This window comes from Aythya ferina (genome assembly GCF_964211825.1).
Source record: "Aythya ferina genome assembly, contig: HAP1_SCAFFOLD_984, whole genome shotgun sequence".
In the NCBI taxonomy this organism is placed as follows: Eukaryota; Metazoa; Chordata; class Aves; order Anseriformes; family Anatidae; genus Aythya; species Aythya ferina.
In genome coordinates, this window is record NW_028180870.1 from 6692 (window position 1) to 28873 (window position 22182).

General features: G+C 53.9%; 1 protein-coding gene across 1 annotated transcript; it reads right to left on the minus strand.

The window, feature by feature from the left end:
- Positions 1-698: 698 nt before the first annotated feature.
- Positions 699-20227, minus strand: LOC311429413 (neuroblast differentiation-associated protein AHNAK-like). Its single transcript, XM_084540492.1, is given in 5 exon segments — positions 699-7199; positions 7202-19019; positions 19425-19612; positions 19852-20005; positions 20110-20227. Coding segments are annotated over 4 exon segments (17847 nt in total). The 5' UTR covers positions 20110-20227; the 3' UTR covers positions 699-1512.
- Between the last annotated feature and the right edge of the window lie 1955 nt (positions 20228-22182).

Here is a 22182-nt window from a genome sequence, read left to right on the forward strand (position 1 = left end):
CCCCCAGCCTGTCCTAGACCCCCCCCCCAAACCCCCCAGACCCCCCCAAATCCCCCCCAAAGCCCCCCCAGCCTCTCCTAGGCCCCCTAAACCCCCCCCAGACCCCCTCAAAACCCCCCAGGCCCCCCCAAAGCCCCCCCAACCCCCCCCAGCCCGTCCTGGACCCCCCCCAAATCCCCACAGACCCCCCCCAACCCCCCCCCAGCCTCTCCTGGACCCCCCCCAAACCTCCCAGACCCCCCCCAACACCACCAAGACCCCCCCGGGACCCCCCTGAGACCCCCCAGGACCCCCCCGAGCCCCTCAGGACCCCCCCGGACCCCCCCCCCAGGACCCCCCTAAAGCCCCCCCCCCCAACCCCCTCCCCTCCCCTCAGCGCCGCCCCCGCTCTGCGCATGCGCAGCGGGCGGGCGCGGCCGCTCCCAACATGGCGGCGGTTGGGCGGGAAACAAGGGGGAGGGGCGAAACCATTCCCAGACCGAGGGGGGAGGGGGGGGGGAGCGGGAGGAAGGAACCAAGTCAGGAAGCGGGGGGGGGGGAAGGACGATTTTTCTTCAATTTCTGGGGATTTTGGGGCTCCTGCGTTCGCCACTTAAAGCCGGCACCCTCTGGGGTTGGGGTTTTGTGGCTGTCTAGAGCCGGGCTGGCGGCTTTCCCCCTCAAACCCCCCACCCAAGGGTGAACAGAAGCACTGAAGCCACGGTTAATAAACTTTTTATTTGCATTTTACATTCTCCGTTAATTTCCCAATAAAGTGCTGAAAGGGCGTTGTTTTTATTTTTATATATATTTTTTAAAAAACTTTTTGCTTTTTTATCCTTTTTTTTTTTATATTATTCTTTTTTAAATCCTTTGCTTTCCCTCCCCGCCCCCCCCCCCCCCCCTTTTGTAACTCCAACCTCCGCTTGTCGAAAACCAGGAATTCCACAGAAAAAAAAAAAAAATTAAAAAAAAAAATAACAGAAATTGGGATTTGACACAAAAATTCGCCCCCGGAGGCCGCCGCGTGAGGCATTTCCCTGTGGCCAGCCCCTGTTACCCGATGCCGGCGCCCTTTTGCGCAACCCAACCACGGGATTATTTTCCTTTTTTTTTTTTTCCATCGCCTCGTCGTTGTTTTTTTTTTTATGTTTTTTTTTTTTTTCCCTTCCTCCCCCGCTGACGAGCCCGAAAAGAAGCGGAAAACAAAACTAAAAAAAAAAAAAACCAACTCCCCGCCAGAAAAAAAATAAAATAAAATAAAATAAAAAAAATAAACAGGCTTCCATGAACCAAAACACTGAAGAGAATGAGCAAAAAACCTTGGGAGGGAAATAGGTATTTTGGCTTTTTTTTTTTTTTTATCAAAATAGCTCGAAATATCAAATAGTGAAGGGCGAAGCGCGCGCGGCGCCGGGCGGCCTCCGTCCACCGCCCGGCCTTAATTGCTGTGGGAGGCGTCGTTAAGCTATAAAACCTATGTACAGCCCCGGGCGGGCGACGTATGTACACGGGCGCCTATGTACAACCCCGCTACTCCTTCCTCTTGGCCACCGTCAGCTCCACCGAGGGCATGCGGACCCCGATCTTGGTGGTGCTGTCGGTGCTGGAGGAGGAGGAGAGGCGCGAAGGCTTGGCGGCCTCTTCGTCGCTCCCCGTCACCTCGTAGGAGCCTTTCGTCTTGGAGCCCATGCCGCCGAACGTCCCGAATTTCATCTTGGGGGCTTTGGTTTTGGCGGCCCCTTCCATCTCCAGGGTCCCCGTGGGGCTCGAGTGGGCCGAGCGGTCGTCGCTGAAGGACGAGGAGCGGTGGCGCGCCTTGCGGCTCTTGAAGAGGGAGAATTTGCCCTTGGCCGTCGTCCCCTCGTCCAACTCCCCCTCCACCGAGCCCAAGCTGGCCTTGGAGGCCTTCAGGTCTACCCCGTGGGCCGGCAGCTCCGGGGACCCGGCGCTCTTCCCCTTGGCCTTGGAGAAGTTGAACTTGGGCATCTTGATCTTGGACTTCTTCGCCTTGCCGTCCTCCGCTTCGGGCTCCTGGAGGCTGACGTCGGCCCCGGGGAACTCCACGTCCACCCCCACCTCCCTGCCCTTCACTTCGGGCTCAGAAAAGACAAATTTGGGCATGCGCAGCTTGGGGAAGGACACTTTCCCCAGGCTGCCCTCCGCGCTACCCTGCGGGACGCCGACCGTGACCTTGGGGCCGGCGAGGTGGAGACCACCGCCGCCGGCCACGCTGGCCTCTCCGGCAACAGTGGCGCCACCTTTGATTTTCGGCCCCTTGATGTTAAATTTGGGCGCAGACACGTCCAAGGACGGCCCCTCGAGGTGGAGGCCGGCGCCGGGCTCCTTGATGTTTGGTCCTTTCAGCTTCAGGTCGACGTCGGGTGAGGAAACGCCGGGGGATTGCAGCTGAAGTTGAGGCCCTTTCAATTCCAGCTCCGCTCCTTCCATCCCGGCCCCCGAGCCCTTCAGCCCTCCTCGGACCTGCGGGCCTTCGATGCTGACGCCCGCATCCGCCCCATTGATTCCAGGGCCAGAAATACCAAACTGGGGGAGTTTGAGGGACGGGAGCTTGATGGTGCCGCTCAGGTCTTCAAAGCCAACCTCTGCCGCCTCCACCGAGGCGATGGGGGACTTAACGTCGAGGCCTCCCTTCAGGTTCACATTGAGATCCGGGGCCGAAACGTCCACCGAGGGTCCTTTGATGCCGATGTCGGGGGCGCCAAGGTGGAGATTTGCACCCGGGGCTTTCACATCTGCCGCCAGCTGCGGGACGGAGCATTCGATGCCTCCCTTCACGCCCAAGTCCGGGCCCTCCAAGGCCGAGGATTTGAGTTTGGGCATCTTCAGTTTTCCTCCAAAGCCTCCAACGCTGACGTCCGGTGCGCCCAGGCTGACGTTCGGCCCTTCGACACCCAGATCGCCCTTAATTTTTGGTCCTTTCAGGTTTCCATCAAAATCGGGTCCGGAGACGTGCGGGCCTTTCAGCTTGGCATCAACACCCGGGAGGTTCACGCTTCCTCCCACGCCTCCGGCCGAGACACCCAAGCTGGCATCGGGGACGTCCACGCCGAGCCCCATTTTCCCCATCTTCAGCTTTCCCTCGGGACCTCCCAGTTCCACCGTGGGGACGCCGACTTCCACTTTGCCTTTTGGTCCTTTCACGTTGAGGTCGAGGTCTGGCACCGAGACGGAGGGAACGGCAACGTCGACGCTGGCGCCCTTCAGGTCTCCTTCCATTTTCAAGTCCCCGCCAGGAAGTTTGAATTTTGGTGTCTTCAGGTTCACGTCGGGAGCCTCCACATCCACGTTGAGACCCGGGCCTTTGACCTCCAGCTCTGGCGCTTTGAGTTTCCCTTCGACTTCTGGGACCGTAATGGAAGCGTCCCCTCTGAACCGGTGCGATTTCAGATCAAACTCAACGTCTGGGAAGGAGATCTTCCCAAACATCGGCTTCTTCCCTTTGGGGGACTTCACCGCAGCGTCCCCTTTTATCGTCACGTCGGGACCAGCCACGCTCACGTCCAGGTCGGGAGACTTCAAGCTCGCGTCCAGCTCTCCACCGGGCGCGTTCACCTCAAAGCCGCCTTTCTTGCCTTTGACTTTGGGGCCACTCATGTGAAGTTTGGGCATCTTGAACTTGCTCTTCTTGCCCTTTCCAGAGATGCTGATGTCGGGCGACTCCACGTTCAGCTCAGCCTCCGGGAAATCCATCTCGGCCCCCGGGACCTTGACGTCTGCCTTGGGGCTCTTCATCCCAAACCCAAACTTTGGCTTCTTAAACTTGTGAAGTTTGACATTGGCCTCCGGACCTTCGATGTTCAGGTCGGGACCCTCAACATCAATGTCAGGGCTTTTGATCCCCAATTCGGGCCCTTTGATGTCAACGTCGGGACCCTTCAGGTTGCCTTCTATCTTCGGGGCCGAAAGATCGAAGCCTCCCTTGGTTTTGTGGCCTTTCAAATTCAAATCGATCTCGGGCATGGAGATTTTAGGCATGTTCATGTGCATTTCTGGCATCTTCACTTTAGGACCTTTCAGTTTGCCTTCCGGACCTTCGATACTCACATCCGGGACGCTGATGTCTACCTTGGGGCCCGAAAGGTCAACTTCTGCCTTGGGCAGGTTCACGTCCACGTCAGGACCTTCCCCTTTGAGGCCGAATTTGGGCAGCTTCATCTTAGGCATCTTCAGTTTTCCCTCCGGACCTTCAATGTCAACATCTGGGCACTCGATATCGACTTTGGGGCCCTTGATGTCAACCTCAGGACCCTTCAAACCTCCCTCCAGCTTCGGGCCCTGGATGTCAGCATCGCCCTTCAGCTTCAGCCCCTTTAGGTTCAGGTCTATTTCTGGCATGGAGATCTGGGGTGTCTTGATGTGCATTTCTGGCATCTTCATCTTGGGCCCTTTCACTTTTCCGTCTGGCCCTTCGATGTTCACGTCGGGTGCCTGGATGTCCAATTTGGGGCCTTTGATGTCAATGTCCGGGCACTGCAGGTCCCCTTCCACCTTGGGGAGAGACACGTCCACGTCTCCCTTCACTTTGGGGCCCTTCAGATTGAAGTCAACGTCGGGCATGGAGAACTTGGGCGCCTTGATGTGCATTTCGGGCATCTTGAATTTCGGGCCTTTGAGTTTCCCTTCCGGCCCTTCGATGGACACACTGGGAGCATCGAGCTCTATTTTGGGGGCTTTCACATCAATCTGGGGGGCTTTCAAATCACCTTCAAGCTTGGGGCCAGAAATATCTACGTCCCCTTTCAGCTGAGGCCCCTTGAGGTTTAAGTCAACATCGGGCAGGGAGACCTTAGGAGCCTTAATATGCATTTCGGGCATCGCAAATTTGGGACCTTTGAGCTTCCCATCCACACTGAGATCAGGACCCTCCACCTCTAGGCTGGGGCCCGAAATGTCCACATCTCCCTTCGGGAGGTTCACGTCCACATCCACCCCCTCCCCTTTAAAGCCAGGCATGGAAAATTTCGGCATTTTGAACTTGGGCAGCTTGAATTTACCCTCCGGGCTCTCAATGTCAACATCGGGGGCCCCAATGTCCAATTTTGGAGCGCCCACACTGACCTCGGGACCTTTCAGCTCACATTCCACTCCTGGCGCCGACACGTCCAAGTCACCTTTGACTTTGGGGCCTTTCAGGTTCAGATCGAAGTCTGGGGCGGAGATTTTAGGAGCCTTGATGTGCATCTCTGGCATCTTGAACTTGGGGCCCTTCAGCTTCCCCTCAGGGCCTTTGATGTCGATGTCAGGGGCCTCGATCTCAACTTTGGGACCTTCCAGATCAGGTGCGGAAACCTCCACGTCTCCCTTCAGCTTCGGGCCCTTCAGATTGAAGTCAACGTCAGGCATGGAGATTTTGGGTGCCTTGATGTGCATTTCAGGCATCTTGAACTTGGGGCCCTTCAGCTTCCCCTCAGGACCTTCAATGTCCACCTCCGGACCTTCAATGTCCACCTTTGGGCCAGAAACATCAAATTCTCCTTTGGGCAGGTTCACGTCCACCTCGGGGCCTTCTGCTTTGAAGCCCGGCATGCCGAACTTGGGCATTTTGAACTTGGGCATCTTGAATTTTCCCTCAGGACCATGAACGTCCACATCTGGGACGTCAACATCCACCTTGGGGCCCTTGATGTCAACTTCTGGCCCTTTCAGCTCACCTTCCACCTTGGGAAGCGATACGTCCACATCTCCCTTCACTTTGGGGCCTTTCAGATTGAAGTCAACGTCAGGCATGGAGAACTTGGGCGCCTTGATGTGCATTTCGGGCATCTTGAATTTGGGACCCTTCAACTTCCCTTCAGGCCCTTCCAGTTCAACGTCAGGAAGGTCCACGTCCAGTTTCGGGCCTTTGATGTCAACATCTGGGCACTTCAGGTCGCCTTCCACCTTGGGAAGAGACACATCCACATCTCCCTTCACTTTGGGGCCCTTCAGGTTCAGATCAATGTCGGGCATGGAGATTTTGGGTGCCTTGATGTGCATTTCGGGCATCTTGAACTTGGGGCCCTTCAGCTTTCCCTCGGGACCTTCAATGTCCACCTCTGGACCTTCAATGTCCACCTTTGGGCCAGAAACATCAAATTCTCCTTTAGGCAGGTTCACATCCACTTCAGGGCCTTCTGCTTTGAAGCCCGGCATGCCGAACTTGGGCATTTTGAACTTGGGCATCTTGAATTTTCCTTCAGGACCATGAACGTCCACATCAGGAGCCTGAATGTCCACCTTGGGGCCCTTGATGTCCACATCGGGCCCTTTCAGCTCACCTTCCACCTTGGGGAGAGACACGTCCACATCTCCCTTCACTTTGGGGCCCTTCAGATTGAAGTCAACGTCAGGCATGGAGAACTTGGGCGCCTTGATGTGCATTTCAGGCATCTTGAATTTGGGACCCTTCAACTTCCCTTCAGGACCTTCCAGTTCAACGTCAGGAAGGTCCACATCCAGTTTAGGGCCTTTAATGTCAACTTCTGGGCCCTTCAGGTCGCCTTCCACCTTGGGGAGAGACACGTCAACATCTCCCTTCACTTTTGGGCCTTTTAGGTTCAGATCGATGTCAGGCATGGAAATTTTAGGTGCCTTGATGTGCATTTCGGGCATCTTGAACTTGGGGCCCTTCAGCTTCCCTTCGGGGCCTTCCAGCTCTACATCAGGAAGATCCACATCGACCTTGGGACCTTTGATGTCGATTTCAGGGCCCTTCAGGTCACCTTCCACCTTGGGAAGAGACACATCCACATCTCCCTTCACTTTGGGGCCCTTCAGGTTCAGATCAAAGTCTGGCATGGAGATCTTGGGGGCTTTGAAATGCATGTCGGGCATCTTAAATTTGGGACCCTTCAACTTCCCTTCCGGACCCTCAAGATGGATATCTGGGGCGTCAACATCCAGCTCAGGACCTTTAATATCAACTTTCGGCCCTTTCAAGTCACCTTCCACAGACGGCACAGACACGTCCACATCCCCCTTCACTTTTGGGCCTTTCAGGTTCAGATCAAAGTCTGGCATGGAAATTTTGGGTGCCTTAAAGTGCATCTCTGGCATCTTCAGTTTGGGGCCTTTCCACTTGCCTTCTGGTCCTTCAATATCCACATCAGGAACATCTACGTCTATTTTGGGTCCTTTCATTTCCAGCTCAACTCCTTTCAAATCGCCTTCCACCTTGGGAAGAGATACATCCACATCTCCCTTCACTTTGGGGCCCTCAGGTTCAGATCGATGTCAGGCATGGAGATTTTGGGTGCCTTGATGTGCATTTCGGGCATCTTGAACTTGGGGCCCTTCAGCTTCCCCTCAGGACCTTCAATGTCCACCTCAGGACCTTCTATGTCCACCTTTGGGCCAGAAACATCAAATTCTCCTTTGGGCAGGTTCACGTCCACCTCGGGGCCTTCTGCTTTGAAGCCCGGCATGCCGAACTTGGGCATTTTGAACTTGGGCATCTTGAGTTTACCCTCCGGGCCATGAATGTCCACGTCTGGCATGTCAATGTCCACTTTGGGACCTTCAACATTGATATCGGGAGCCTTAAAATCTCCTTCTAGCTTTGGAGCAGAGACATCTATGTCTCCTTTCAGCTTGGGACCTTTGAGGTTCAGGCTTGTGTCAGGCATGGAAATTTTGGGAGCCTTTATGTGCATTTCTGGCATTTTAAACTTGGGGCCTTTCCATTTTCCATCTGGCCCTTCCACCTCCAGCTCGGGTGCGCTGATGTCAACCTTTGGCCCTTTGATATCAATTTCTGGCCCGCTCAAGTCCCCTTCCAGTTTTGGCACGGAAAGATCGACATCCACGCCTCCCTTCGCCTTGGGACCTTTCAAATTCAAATCAAAGTCCGGCATGGAAATATTGGGAGCCTTGATGTTCATTTCTGGCATTTTAAATTTGGGGCCTTTCACCTTTCCTTTGGGACCTTCAATGTCAACGTCTGGAACCTCCACGTCCACTTTCGGACCTTTCAAATGCAACTCGGGTCCCTTCAGATCTCCCTGGGGAAGGGACACGTCCACATCTCCCTTCACTTTGGGGCCCTTCAGGTTCAGATCGATGTCGGGCATGGAGATTTTCGGGGTCTTGATGTGCATTTCAGGCATCTTGAAATGGGGGCCCTTTAGCTTCCCCTCCGGCCCTTCAATGTCCAGCTCTGGACCTTCAATGTCCACCTTGGGACCCGAAACATCCAGGTCTCCCTTGGGAATGCTAACATCCACTTCTGGCCCCTCAGCCTTAACCCCAGACACTCCAAATTTGGGCATTTTGAATTTGGGCATTTTGAGTTTTCCTTCAGGACCGTGAATGTCCACATCGGGCGCCTCGATGTTGACTTTGGGGCCCTTGATGTCCACCTCGGGGCCTTTCAGGTCCCCTTCCAACTTGGGGCTGCTGAGATCTAGCTCTCCTTTCAGTTTGTGCCCTTTCAGATTTAGCTCCACGTCTGGCATCGAAACTTTAGGTGAGGAAATACTCAGGAAAGGCATTTTAAACTTTGAGCCTTTCGATTTTGCCTGCACATCAACATCGGGAGCTTGAACGTCAACTTTAGGACCCGATATTTCAACGTCTGGCTTTTTCAGCTTTACATCCACCTCAGGGCCTTGCACTTTAGGCCCAGAAAAGCCGAATTTAGGCAGCTTAAACCTGGATTTTTTGGCCTTTCCTTCTATATCAAGCTTTGGTGCCTCAGCCTCAAATTCTGGCCCTTTGATATCCAGCTTAGGACCTTTCAGCTCAGCCTCAATTTTGGGAAGAGAAGGGTCAACATCAGCCTTCACTTTAGGGCCTTTCAAATTAAGGTCAATGTCTGGCATGGAGATTTTAGGAACATTGAATTGCATGTCAGGTTTCTTAAATTTAGGGCCCTTTATTTTTCCTTCTGGACCTTCTATGTCCACATCAGGAACACTAATGTCAACCTTTGGACCAGAAATGGAGACATCAGCTTCTGGGAGGTTCACATCGACCTCTGGGCCTTCTGCTTTGAGGCCGGGCACCCCAAACTTGGGCATTTTGAACTTGGGCATTTTTATTTTACCTTCTGGCCCATGAAGGTCCACATCTGGTACGTCAATGTCCACCTTGGGGCCCTTGATGTCCACCTCGGGGCCTTTCAGCTCGCCTTCCACCTTGGGGAGAGACACGTCAACGTCTCCCTTCACTTTGGGGCCCTTCAGATTGAAATCAACATCAGGCATGGAGAACTTGGGTGCCTTGATGTGCATTTCGGGCATCTTGAACTTGGGGCCCTTCAACTTCCCTTCAGGCCCTTCCAGCTCAACATCAGGAAGGTCCACATCGACCTTGGGACCTTTGATATCGATTTCAGGGCCCTTCAGGTCGCCTTCCACCTTGGGGAGAGACACATCAACGTCTCCTTTCACTTTGGGGCCTTTCAGATTGAAGTCAACGTCAGGCATGGAGAACTTGGGAGCCTTGATGTGCATTTCGGGCATCTTGAACTTGGGGCCCTTCAGCTTCCCCTCGGGGCCTTCCAGCTCAACATCAGGAAGGTCCACGTCCAGTTTAGGGCCTTTGATGTCAACATCTGGGCACTTCAGCTCTCCTTCCACCTTGGGAAGAGACACATCCACATCTCCCTTCACTTTGGGGCCTTTCAAGTTCAGATCGATGTCAGGCATGGAGATTTTGGGTGCCTTGATGTGCATTTCAGGCATCTTGAACTTGGGGCCCTTCAGCTTCCCCTCGGGACCTTCAATGTCCACCTCAGGACCTTCAATGTCCACCTTTGGGCCAGAAACATCAAATTCTCCTTTGGGCAGGTTCACGTCCACCTCGGGGCCTTCTGCTTTGAAGCCCGGCATGCCGAACTTGGGCATTTTGAACTTGGGCATCTTGAATTTTCCCTCAGGACCATGAACGTCCACATCTGGCATGTCAACGTCCACCTTGGGGCCCTTGATGTCCACATCGGGGCCTTTCAGCTCGCCTTCCACCTTGGGGAGAGAAACATCCACATCTCCCTTCACTTTGGGGCCTTTCAGATGGAAGTCAACATCAGGCATGGAGAATTTGGGTGCCTTGATGTGCATTTCGGGCATCTTGAACTTGGGGCCCTTCAGTTTCCCCTCGGGGCCTTCCAGCTCAACATCAGGAAGGTCCACATCGACCTTGGGACCTTTGATATCGATTTCAGGGCCCTTCAGGTCGCCTTCCACCTTGGGGAGAGACACGTCCACATCTCCCTTCACTTTGGGGCCCTTCAGATTGAAGTCAACGTCAGGCATGGAGAACTTGGGAGCCTTGATGTGCATTTCGGGCATCTTGAATTTGGGACCCTTCAACTTCCCTTCGGGGCCTTCCAGCTCAACATCAGGAAGGTCCACGTCCAGTTTGGGGCCTTTGATATCGATTTCAGGGCCCTTCAGGTCACCCTCCACCTTGGGAAGAGATACATCCACATCTCCCTTCATTTTGGGGCCCTTCAGGTTCAAATCGATGTCAGGCATGGAGATTTTGGGTGCCTTGATGTGCATTTCGGGCATCTTGAACTTGGGGCCTTTCAGCTTCCCCTCAGGGCCTTCAATGTCCACCTCAGGACCTTCTATGTCCACCTTTGGGCCAGAAACATCAAATTCTCCTTTGGGCAGGTTCACGTCCACCTCGGGGCCTTCTGCTTTGAAGCCCGGCATGCCAAATTTGGGCATTTTGAACTTGGGCATCTTGAATTTTCCCTCAGGACCATGAACGTCCACATCTGGGACGTCAATGTCCACCTTGGGGCCCTTGATGTCAACTTCTGGCCCTTTCAGCTCACCTTCCACCTTGGGAAGCGATACGTCCACATCTCCCTTCACTTTGGGGCCCTTCAGATGGAAGTCAACATCAGGCATGGAGAACTTGGGAGCCTTGATGTGCATTTCGGGCATCTTGAATTTGGGACCCTTCAACTTCCCTTCAGGGCCTTCCAGCTCAACGTCAGGGAGGTCCACGTCCAGTTTCGGGCCTTTAATGTCAACTTCTGGGCCTTTCACGTCTCCCTCCACCTTGGGGAGAGACACATCCACATCTCCCTTCACTTTCGGGCCTTTCAGGTTCAAATCAAAGTCCGGCATGGAGATCTTGGGAGCCTTAAAATGCATGTCGGGCATCTTAAATTTGGGGCCTTTCAGCTTCCCCTCTGGGACTTCAATATCTACGTCAGGAGCTTCAATGTCCAGTTTAGGACCTTTGATATCTATCTCGGGGCCTTTCAGGTCACCTTCAATCTTGGGAGCAGAAACATCGACATCTCCCTTCACTTTGGGGCCTTTCAGGTTCAAATCGATGTCGGGCATGGAGATTTTGGGCGTCTTGAAGTGCATTTCTGGCATCTTGAACTTGGGGCCCTTCACCTTTGCTTCTGGACACTCTAGGTCAACATCAGGGAGGTCCACGTCCAGTTTCGGGCCTTTGATGTCAACTTCTGGGCCTTTCAGCTCTCCTTCCACCTCGGGAAGAGACACATCCACATCCCCCTTCACTTTGGGGCCTTTCAGGTTCAAATCAAAGTCTGGCATGGAGATCTTGGGGGCTTTGAAATGCATGTCGGGCATCTTAAATTTGGGACCCTTCAGCTTTCCTTCTGGACATTCGAGTTCAATATCTGGGGCCTCTATGTCCACTTTGGGACCTTTTACATTAACTTCTGGTCCTTTCAGGTCACCTTCTAACTTGGGAACAGAAACATCCACATCTCCCTTCACTTTCGGGCCTTTCAGGTTCAAATCAAAGTCCGGCATGGAGATCTTGGGAGCCTTAAAATGCATGTCGGGCATCTTAAATTTGGGGCCTTTCAGCTTCCCCTCTGGGACTTCAATATCTACGTCAGGAGCTTCAATGTCCAGTTTAGGACCTTTGATATCTATCTCGGGGCCTTTCAGGTCACCTTCAATCTTGGGAGCAGAAACATCGACATCTCCCTTCACTTTGGGGCCTTTCAGGTTCAGATCGATGTCAGGCATGGAGATTTTGGGCGTCTTGAAGTGCATTTCAGGCATCTTGAACTTGGGACCCTTCACCTTTGCTTCTGGACACTCTAGGTCAACGTCAGGAAGGTCCACATTGACCTTGGGACCTTTGATGTCAACTTCTGGGCCTTTCAGGTCACCCTCCACCTTGGGGAGAGACACATCAACGTCTCCCTTCACTTTGGGGCCCTTCAGGTTCAAATCAAAGTCTGGCATGGAGATCTTGGGAGCCTTAAAATGCATGTCGGGCATCTTAAATTTGGGGCCTTTCAGCTTCCCCTCTGGGACTTCAATATCTACGTCAGGAGCTTCAATGTCCAGTTTAGGACCTTTGATATCTATCTCGGGGCCTTTCAGGTCACCTTCAATCTTGGGAGCAGAAACATCGACATCTCCCTTCACTTTGGGGCCTTTCAGGTTCAAATCGATGTCGGGCATGGAGATTTTGGGCGTCTTGAAGTGCATTTCTGGCATCTTGAACTTGGGGCCCTTCACCTTTGCTTCTGGACATTCTAGGTCAACATCAGGGAGGTCTACATCAAGTTTAGGGCCTTTGATGTCAACTTCTGGGCCTTTCAGGTCTCCCTCTACCTTGGGAAGAGACACATCCACATCCCCCTTCACTTTGGGGCCTTTCAGGTTCAAATCAAAGTCTGGCATGGAGATCTTGGGGGCTTTGAAATGCATGTCGGGCATCTTAAATTTGGGACCCTTCAGCTTTCCTTCTGGACATTCGAGTTCAATATCTGGGGCCTCTATGTCCACTTTGGGCCCTTTAAGTTCCAGATCGGCCCCCTTCAATTCACCTTCTATTTTCGGTACAGAAACATCCATTTCTCCTTTCATTTTGGGTCCTTTCAAGTTGAGGTCCACATCAGGCATAGAAAATTTCGGTGCCTTAATATGCATATCGGGCATTTTCATCTTGGGTCCTTTCCATTTGCCCTCAGGACCTTCAATGTCAACGTCAGGAACATCAACATCCAACTTCGGGCCTTTAATATTCAAGTCGGGACCTTTCAAGTCTCCCTCCAATTTCGGGGCAGAAACATCAACACCCCCCTTCACTTTTGGACCTTTCAGGTTCAAATCGATGTCGGGCATGGAGATCTTAGGAACGTTGAAATGCATCTCAGGCATCTTAAATTTAGGACCTTTAATTTTCCCTTCAGGACCTTCAATGTCTACACTCGGTGCCTCAATATCCATCTTCGGGACGGAAACATCAATATCTCCTTTGGGCAGGTTCACATCCACTTCGGGGCCTTCTGCTTTGAAGCCTGGCATGCCAAATTTGGGCATTTTGAACTTGGGCATCTTGAATTTTCCTTCAGGACCATGAACGTCCACATCTGGTACGTCAACATCCACCTTGGGGCCTTTAATATCCACTTCGGGGCCTTTCAGCTCACCTTCCACCTTGGGGAGAGACACGTCCACATCTCCCTTCACTTTGGGGCCCTTCAGATTGAAATCAACGTCAGGCATGGAGAACTTGGGTGCCTTGATGTGCATTTCAGGCATCTTGAACTTGGGGCCCTTCAGCTTCCCTTCAGGCCCTTCCAGCTCAACGTCAGGAAGGTCCACATCAACCTTGGGACCTTTGATATCGATTTCAGGGCCCTTCAGGTCACCTTCCACCTTGGGAAGAGACACATCCACATCTCCCTTCACTTTGGGGCCTTTCAAGTTCAGATCAATGTCGGGCATGGAGATTTTGGGCGTCTTGATGTGCATTTCGGGCATCTTGAACTTGGGGCCCTTCACCTTCCCCTCGGGACCTTCAATGTCCACCTCAGGACCTTCAATGTCCACCTTTGGGCCAGAAACATCAATATCTCCTTTGGGCAGGTTCACATCCACCTCGGGGCCTTCTGCTTTGAAGCCCGGCATGCCGAACTTGGGCATTTTGAACTTGGGCATCTTGAATTTTCCCTCAGGACCATGAACATCCACATCTGGGACGTCAATGTCCACCTTGGGGCCCTTAATATCCACCTCAGGGCCTTTCAGCTCGCCTTCAACTTTAGGGAGAGACACATCCACATCTCCCTTCACTTTGGGGCCTTTCAGCTCGCCTTCCACCTTGGGGAGAGACACGTCCACATCTCCCTTCACTTTGGGGCCTTTCAGATGGAAATCAACGTCAGGCATGGAGAACTTGGGAGCCTTGATGTGCATTTCGGGCATCTTGAATTTGGGACCCTTCAACTTCCCTTCAGGCCCTTCCAGTTCAACGTCAGGAAGGTCCACATCGACCTTGGGACCTTTGATGTCAACATCTGGGCACTTCAGCTCTCCTTCCACCTTGGGAAGAGACACATCCACATCTCCCTTCACTTTGGGGCCTTTCAGGTTCAGATCAATGTCGGGCATGGAGATTTTGGGCGTCTTGATGTGCATTTCAGGCATCTTGAACTTGGGGCCCTTCAGCTTTCCCTCGGGACCTTCAATGTCCACCTCTGGACCTTCAATGTCCACCTTTGGGCCAGAAACATCAAATTCTCCTTTAGGCAGGTTCACGTCCACCTCGGGGCCTTCTGCTTTCAGTCCTGGCATGCCGAACTTGGGCATTTTGAACTTGGGCATCTTGAATTTTCCTTCAGGACCATGAACGTCCACATCAGGAGCCTGAATGTCCACCTTGGGGCCCTTGATGTCCACATCGGGGCCTTTCAGCTCACCCTCCAGCTTAGGCATGGACACGTCCACATCTCCTTTCACTTTGGGGCCCTTCAGGTTCAAGTCAACATCAGGCATGGAGATCTTGGTTGTCTTGATGTGCATTTCAGGCATCTTGAACTTGTGGCCTTTCACCTTCCCTTCTGGCACCCCTATGTCCACCTCCGGACCTTCAATGTCCACCTTTGGGCCAGAAACATCAAATTCTCCTTTGGGCAGGTTCACGTCCACCTCGGGGCCTTCTGCTTTGAAGCCCGGCATGCCGAACTTGGGCATTTTGAACTTGGGCATCTTGAATTTTCCCTCAGGACCATGAATTTCCACATCTGGTTTGTCAATGTCCACTTTGGGGCCTTTAATGTCAACATCTGGGCCCTTCAGCTCCCCTTCCAGCTTCGGAGCTGAGACGTCAATGTCACCTTTCATTTTGGGGCCTTTCAGGTTAATGTCCACGTCAGGCATGGAGATTTTTTGTGTCTTGATGTGCATGTCCGGCATCTTGAATTTGGGACCTTTCAGCTTCCCTTCGGGGCCCTCCACATCAACAGTGGGGACCTCAACATCTACTTTTGGTCCTTTAATGTCTATTTCTGGCCCTTTCAGATCTCCTTCTATCTTCGGAGCTGCAATATCCATTTCTCCTTTCACTTTGGGTCCCTTCAGGTTCAGATCTACATCAGGCATGGATATTTTAGGTGTTTTGATGTTCAGCTTTGGCATCCTGAATTTGGGCCCCTTCCATTTTCCTTCCGGCCCCCCAACCTCCACGTCTGGCACTTCGATATCTGCCTCTGGCCCTGAAATATCTATGTCTCCTTTTGGCAAGTTTACATCGATGTCGGCGCCCTCAAATTTCGGGCCGGACACGTTAAAATGAGGCAATTTCATCTTGGGCGTTTTTAGTTTGGCTTCTGGACACTCCAGGTTGACATCTGGGACCTCGACATTTACGCTCGGACCCTTAATATTAATGCCAGGCTCTTTCAAGTCACCCTCTATCTTTGGAGCAGAAACATCCACCTCTCCCTTTATTTTAGGTCCCTTTACATTCAGATCTACGTCCGGCTTGGATATTTTCGGTCCCTTGATATTCAGCTTCGGCATCTTAAATTTGGGGCCTTTAATTTTCCCTTCCGGACATTCCAACTCTACCTCCGGCATATCAACATCCACTTTGGGCCCTTCCACATCTATTTTGGGTCCCCTGAGGTCTCCAGAGACCTTCGGACCAGAAATATCCACATCTCCTTTCAGTTTGGGGCCCTTCAAGCTGAGATCTACATCTGGCATGGAGAGTTTTGGTGTCTGAACGTTTAGTTCCGGCATCTTAAATTTGAGACCTTTCCCTTTTCCTTCTGGCCCCTCAATGTCCACACTTGGCATGTTGATATCTACCTTGGGAGCAGAAATATCTACCTTGGGACCAGAAATATCAACTTTGGGAGCAGAAATGTCCACCTCGCCCTTTGGAAGCGACACGTCGACGTCTGGGACCTCTCCCTTCAGGCCGGGCACCCCAAACTTGGGCATTTTCAGTTTGGGCATCTTCAGTTTACCTTCTGGGCCGTGAATGTCCACGTCTGGTGCTTCAATGTCAACTTTGGGGCCTTTGATGTCAATTCCGGGGGCTTTGACGTCAAGTCCAGGGGCTTTGAGCTCTCCTTCCAGTTTTGGGACGGAAACATCCACATCTCCTTTCACTTTGGGGCCTTTCAGGTTCAAGTCGATGTCAGGCATGGAGATCTGGGGGGTCTTGAAGTGCATTTCAGGCATCTTCACCTTGGGGCCCTTCACTTTTCCTTCTGGACCTTTGATGTCCACACTTGGCACGTCAATATCAACTTTGGGACCAGAAATATCAACTTTGGGAGCAGAAATGTCCACCTCACCCTTTGGAAGCGACACGTCAACGTCTGGGACCTCTCCCTTCAGGCCGGGCACCCCAAACTTCGGCATTTTCAGTTTGGGCATCTTCAGTTTACCTTCTGGGCCGTGAATGTCCACGTCTGGTGCTTCAATGTCGACCTTGGGGCCTTTGAGGTGTAATTCAGGACCCTTCAAATCAGCACCCATTGTGGGGATGGAAACATCCACGTCACCCTTCACTTTGGGGCCTTTGAGGTTCAGATCCACATCTGGCAGGGAGACCTTGGGTGCTGTGATGTGCATCTCGGGCATCTTCACCTTGGGGCCCTTCACTTTTCCTTCTGGCCCCTCAATTTCTACGCTTGGCATGTTGACATCTACCTTGGGAGCAGAAATGTCCACCTCGCCCTTTGGAAGCGACACGTCGACGTCTGGGACCTCTCCCTTCAGGCTGGGCACCCCAAACTTGGGCATTTTCAGTTTGGGCATCTTCAGTTTACCTTCTGGGCCGTGAATGTCCACGTCTGGTGCTTCAATGTCAACTTTGGGGCCTTTGATGTCAAGTCCGGGGGCTTTGACATCAAGACCAGGGCCTTTGATGTCAAGTCCAGGAGCTTTGATGTCAAGTCCGGGGGCTTTGACGTCAAGTCCGGGGGCTTTGAGTTCTCCTTCCAGTTTTGGGACGGAAACATCCACATCTCCTTTCACTTTGGGGCCTTTCAGGTTCAAGTCGATGTCAGGCATGGAGATCTGGGGGGTCTTGAAGTGCATTTCGGGCATCTTCACCTTGGGGCCCTTCACTTTTCCTTCTGGGCCTTTGATGTCCACGCATGGCACATCAATATCAACTTTGGGAGCAGAAATGTCCACCTCGCCCTTTGGAAGCGACACGTCGACGTCTGGGACCTCTCCCTTCAGGCCGGGCACCCCAAACTTCGGCATTTTCAGTTTGGGCATCTTCAGTTTACCTTCTGGGCCGTGAATGTCCACGTCTGGTGCTTCAATGTCAACTTTGGGGCCTTTGATGTCAATTCCGGGGGCTTTGACGTCAAGACCAGGGCCTTTGATGTCAAGTCCAGGAGCTTTGATGTCAAGTCCAGGGCCTTTGATGTCAACTCCGGGAGCTTTGAGCTCTCCTTCCAGTTTTGGGACGGAAACATCCAGGTCCCCTTTCACTTTGGGGCCTTTCAGGTTCAAGTCAACGTCGGGCATGGAGACCTGGGGGGCCTTGACGTGCACCTCCGGCATCTTCACTTTGGGGCCTTTGACATCGATGTCGGGCACGTCCATTCCCAACTTGGGGCCTTCAACACCAAACTGAGGCCCTTTCAAGTGGCCACCTATTTTGGGGACAGAAACGTCCATTTCTCCTTTGAGTTTGGGTCCCTTCACGTTAACGTCCACATCGGGCATCGACACCTTGGAAGGCGCCGATATGCCGGGGCCTTTCAAGTAACCTTCTGGGCTTCCAAATTCAGCACCAGGACCCTTCACGTCCACCTTGAGCCCTTTCGTGACAGAGCCAAGTCCTTTGGCGTCCCCTTCTACCGCCACACCCAGATCTCCCTTCACGTGGGGGCCTTTCAGGTTCAGGTTCACGTCCGACAGAGAAATTTGGGGCGTTTCGGACTTTTTGAACATCGGGCCTGTCCACTCTCCTTTGACAGCCACCCCAGGAGCGCCGACGTCTACCTGGCAGGGCCCCACCTTCCCCACCTCCACGGCGGACCCTTCCGCGGTGAATTTCGGGAGGGCCACGTGCGGCATTTTGACGTGGCCGCCTCCGACGTCTACGTTGGCCGAGGGCGCGCCGACGTCTACGTTGGCCTCGAGGCCGGGCCCTGCAGCAGCGAACCCGAATTTGGGCATTTTCAACACGGGAATCTTGACTTTTCCCACCGTTCCGGCGTCGCCCGCTGGACCTTCCGTGGCGGGCAAGGAGACGTCCAGGCCGGGCGCTTTGATCCCTCCGTGGAATTGGCCGTCCACGCCAGAAACGTGCATTTTCCCCTCCATCCCAGGGCCTTTGAGGTGAAAACCTGCCTCCGGGCCTCCCATCTGTCCGTTCGCATCAACCCTAGGCCCCGGCAGCTCCACCGTAACAGCTTTTCCAGTTTCTCCACCAGGAAGGCGGCTCTCCGGCAGCTTCAAGTCCATCTGAGTCCTTGGGTGCTTCCCGGCCTCGCCGAGGTGGACGTCCAGCTGGTGGGGGCCGGGGGGGCCCCCGGAGAGGCAGGAAGCCCCCGGAGATGCCCCTTTGAGCCCCGTGCTCCAGTCCACGGTGGGGGACGGAGCCTGGCCCGGGATGCGGACCTTGAAGTCCGGGCCCACCACGTTGACGTCTCCGGCCCCGTCGCGCCCGCCGACGTCCACGGTGTAGGCCGTGACCTTCCTGGTGACCGTGATGGTTCTGCTCTGCGTCCCGCCGCACTCCGTCTCCACCGTCTCCTCCGACCTCAACCGGGGCTTGATCTTCGTCGTGTAAATCCGCCTGTACTCCTCGTCGTCCCCGCTCTGCCAACCGAGAGACCCCCGTCAACGCCAGCGCCACCACCACCACCAGTGCCACCAACACCGCCACCATCACCACCAACATCAACGTCAACAACGCCAACAACACCACCATCACCATCACCACCACCACCACCGCCACCACCAACGCCACCATCACCACCACCACCGCCAACACCACCAATGCCACCATCACCATCACTACCACCACCACCAACGCCACCACCACCACCAACGCCACCACCACCACCAACGCCACCAACACCATCACTACCACCACCACCACCACCACCGCCACCATCACCACCACCACCACCATCGCCATCACAACCACCACCAACGCCACCAACGCCACCACTGCCACCACCGCCACATCCTCCCGGCCTCGCCCCGTGCCATGGCACTCACCAAGACCACCTCCGCCCCTCCGGCCCCGAAGGCCTCGTGCGCCCAGGACTGCCCCGGCAGCGGCGAGCGGTCCCCCTTGCGTTGCAGGCGCAGCCCCACCGTGTGGTGCCCCATGCTGTTGAGGAGCTGCGCCACCTCGCCCGACTGCAGGTTGTCGAAGTAGACCGTGGCGCTCACGATCTGGTCCCCTGCAAGGGCCGAGAGAGGGTTGGAAGGGGGCGAGACCCCCCTCATCCCCCCCAAAAAATGCCCCCTTCCATCCCCACCTTGCGAAGGGAGTGCTTGCTGAGCACTCGGACAGGGCTGAGACCCCCCCCAAAAAACGTCCCCTTCGCCTTCAACCCCTACCTTGCGAAGGGCCCGCCCAAAAAAATGTATTTTTTTTCCCTCAAAAAAATAGAAAAAAGAGCTTTTCCCGGCACGGCACCTTCCTTCACGACGCCCATCTTGGCGGCGGGGGAGTTCTGCTGCACTTGCTTGACGAAGACGCCGTCGTCCGTCTGGTCGATGGTGATGCCGTGGGAGCCGCTGCCCTGCCAGTTGGGCAGGAGGATCTCCCGGGTCTCCTCCTCCATCTCCATCTGCGGGGCGGGAGGAGGGCGAGGATGAGGAGGAGGAGGATGAGGAGGAGGAGGAGGAGGCCGAGAGGATGAAGAGCTGAAGCACCCCCCCGCGTCCCGCTCACCTCGTCGGGATGCCGCTCCTGGCCGGATCCCTCAACCCTTCGCTCGCGGGCCTCTCGGCGGCCTTCGGGTCCCTTCGTGTCCCTGGTGGAGCAAGGGGAGAGGGCCCCGTCACCCCCCCGGCACCTGGACAGCGGTTTTGGGGGGGATTTGGGGGGTTTTGGGGGGTTTTGGGGGGTTTTGGGGGGGATGGCGGCACAGGAACGGGTGGGGGCACCATGGGTTGGGCCAATGGAAGGGCCCTCACTGCCAACGAGGCGCTGCTGTCAGCACCGGCATCATCGGCATCGGCAGCAAGGCCAGCGTTAGCAATGCCATCAGCGTCATCGTTATCAGCACCATCCTTATCAGCATGGCCGTCGGCACCGGTATCACCGATATGGCCGTTATCAATATCATTAATATCATCAGCAGCAGCACCATCGTTATCAACATGGCCGTCGGCACCGGTATCACCAATATCACTGTTATCAATATCATTAATGTCATCGTTATCAGCACCATCCTTATCAACATCGCCGTCAGCACCGGTATCACCAATATGGCCCTTATCAATATCATTAATATCATTGTTATCAACATCATCGTTATCAAAATCACCATCAGCACCAGTATCACCAGTATCACCATCATCGATACCATTAATATCATCATCACCATCCTTATCAACATCACCATCGGCACCAGTATCACCAGTATCACCGGTATCACCATCATCGCTATCAATAATATCATCACCATCATCATCGTTATCAACATCCCCATCAGCACCATTAACACCAGTATCACCAGTATCCCCGTCACTGACGTCATCAGTGCCATCATCATCATCATCACCATCGTTATCAACATCGGTACCGTCAGCACCAGTATCACCAGTATCAGCGATGTCACCGTCACCATCATCACCAGCACCACCAGCACCATCATCATCATCGCCACCATGGCCACCATCATCACCAGCACCAGCATGGCCATCATCATCGCCATGGCCTTCATCACCATGGCCATCATCATCACCCCATGGCCACCACCATCATCATCATCATCATCATCACCACCCCCACCATGGCTACTGTGACCTTCATCATCATCACCCCCGTGACCATCATCATCATCAATCATCATCATCATCATCATCACCCCCACCATGGCCACCATGACCTTCATCACCTTCACCTTCACCACCACCATCATCATCCTCAATCATCATCATCATCATCACCACCCCTACCATGGCCACCGTGACCTTCATCACCATCACCTTCACCTTCACCACCACCATCATCATCATCAATCATCATCAACTGCCCCCCATGGCTACCGTGACCTTCATCATCATCACCCCCGTGACCATCATCATCATCATCATCCCCCCCACCACAGCCACCCATGGGTGCTCAGCGGGCTCGCACCCGCCGTTGTCCTCAAAAAAAGGCCAAAAAAAGAGATTTGTCCTCAAAAAAAAAGAGGTGAGGCCCCCGCTCTGCTCCCTGCAAGCTCCAGGCGTGGTGAAAAAATAAGGGAAAAAGGGAAAAAAAGGAAAAAAAGGGGAAAAAGGGGGAAAAAGGGGGAAAAAGGGGGAAAAAGGGGGAAAAAGGGGGAAAAAGGGGGAAAAAGGGGGAAAAAGGGGGAAAAAGGGGGAAAAAGGGGGAAAAGGGGGAAAAGGGGGAAAAGGGGGAAAAAAGGGGGAAAAAGGGGGAAAAAGGGGGAAAAAGGGGAAAAAAGGGAAAAAAGGGGGAAAAGGGGAAAAAAGGGAAAAAGGGGAAAAAAAGGGAAAAAAGGGGAAAAAAGTGAAAAAGGGGGAAAAAAGGGGGAAAAAGGGGAAAAAGGAGGAAAAAAGGGGAAAAAAAAAAAAAGGAAAAAACCCAAAACCCAACAAAATAACCCCAAAACCTCCGGGGGGGGGGGGGGGGGCACCGAAAGGGGAAGCCGAGGCCGGGGAGGCTTTGGGGTTTTTTTGGGGGGGGGCCGTTTTTGGGTTTCTTTCTTTTAATTTCCCCTTTTCCGCGGCCGCAAAGCCTCGGCGGTGGAGGCCGCCCCGCGGACGGGCTGCGGAGGCACTGGGAGGGGAC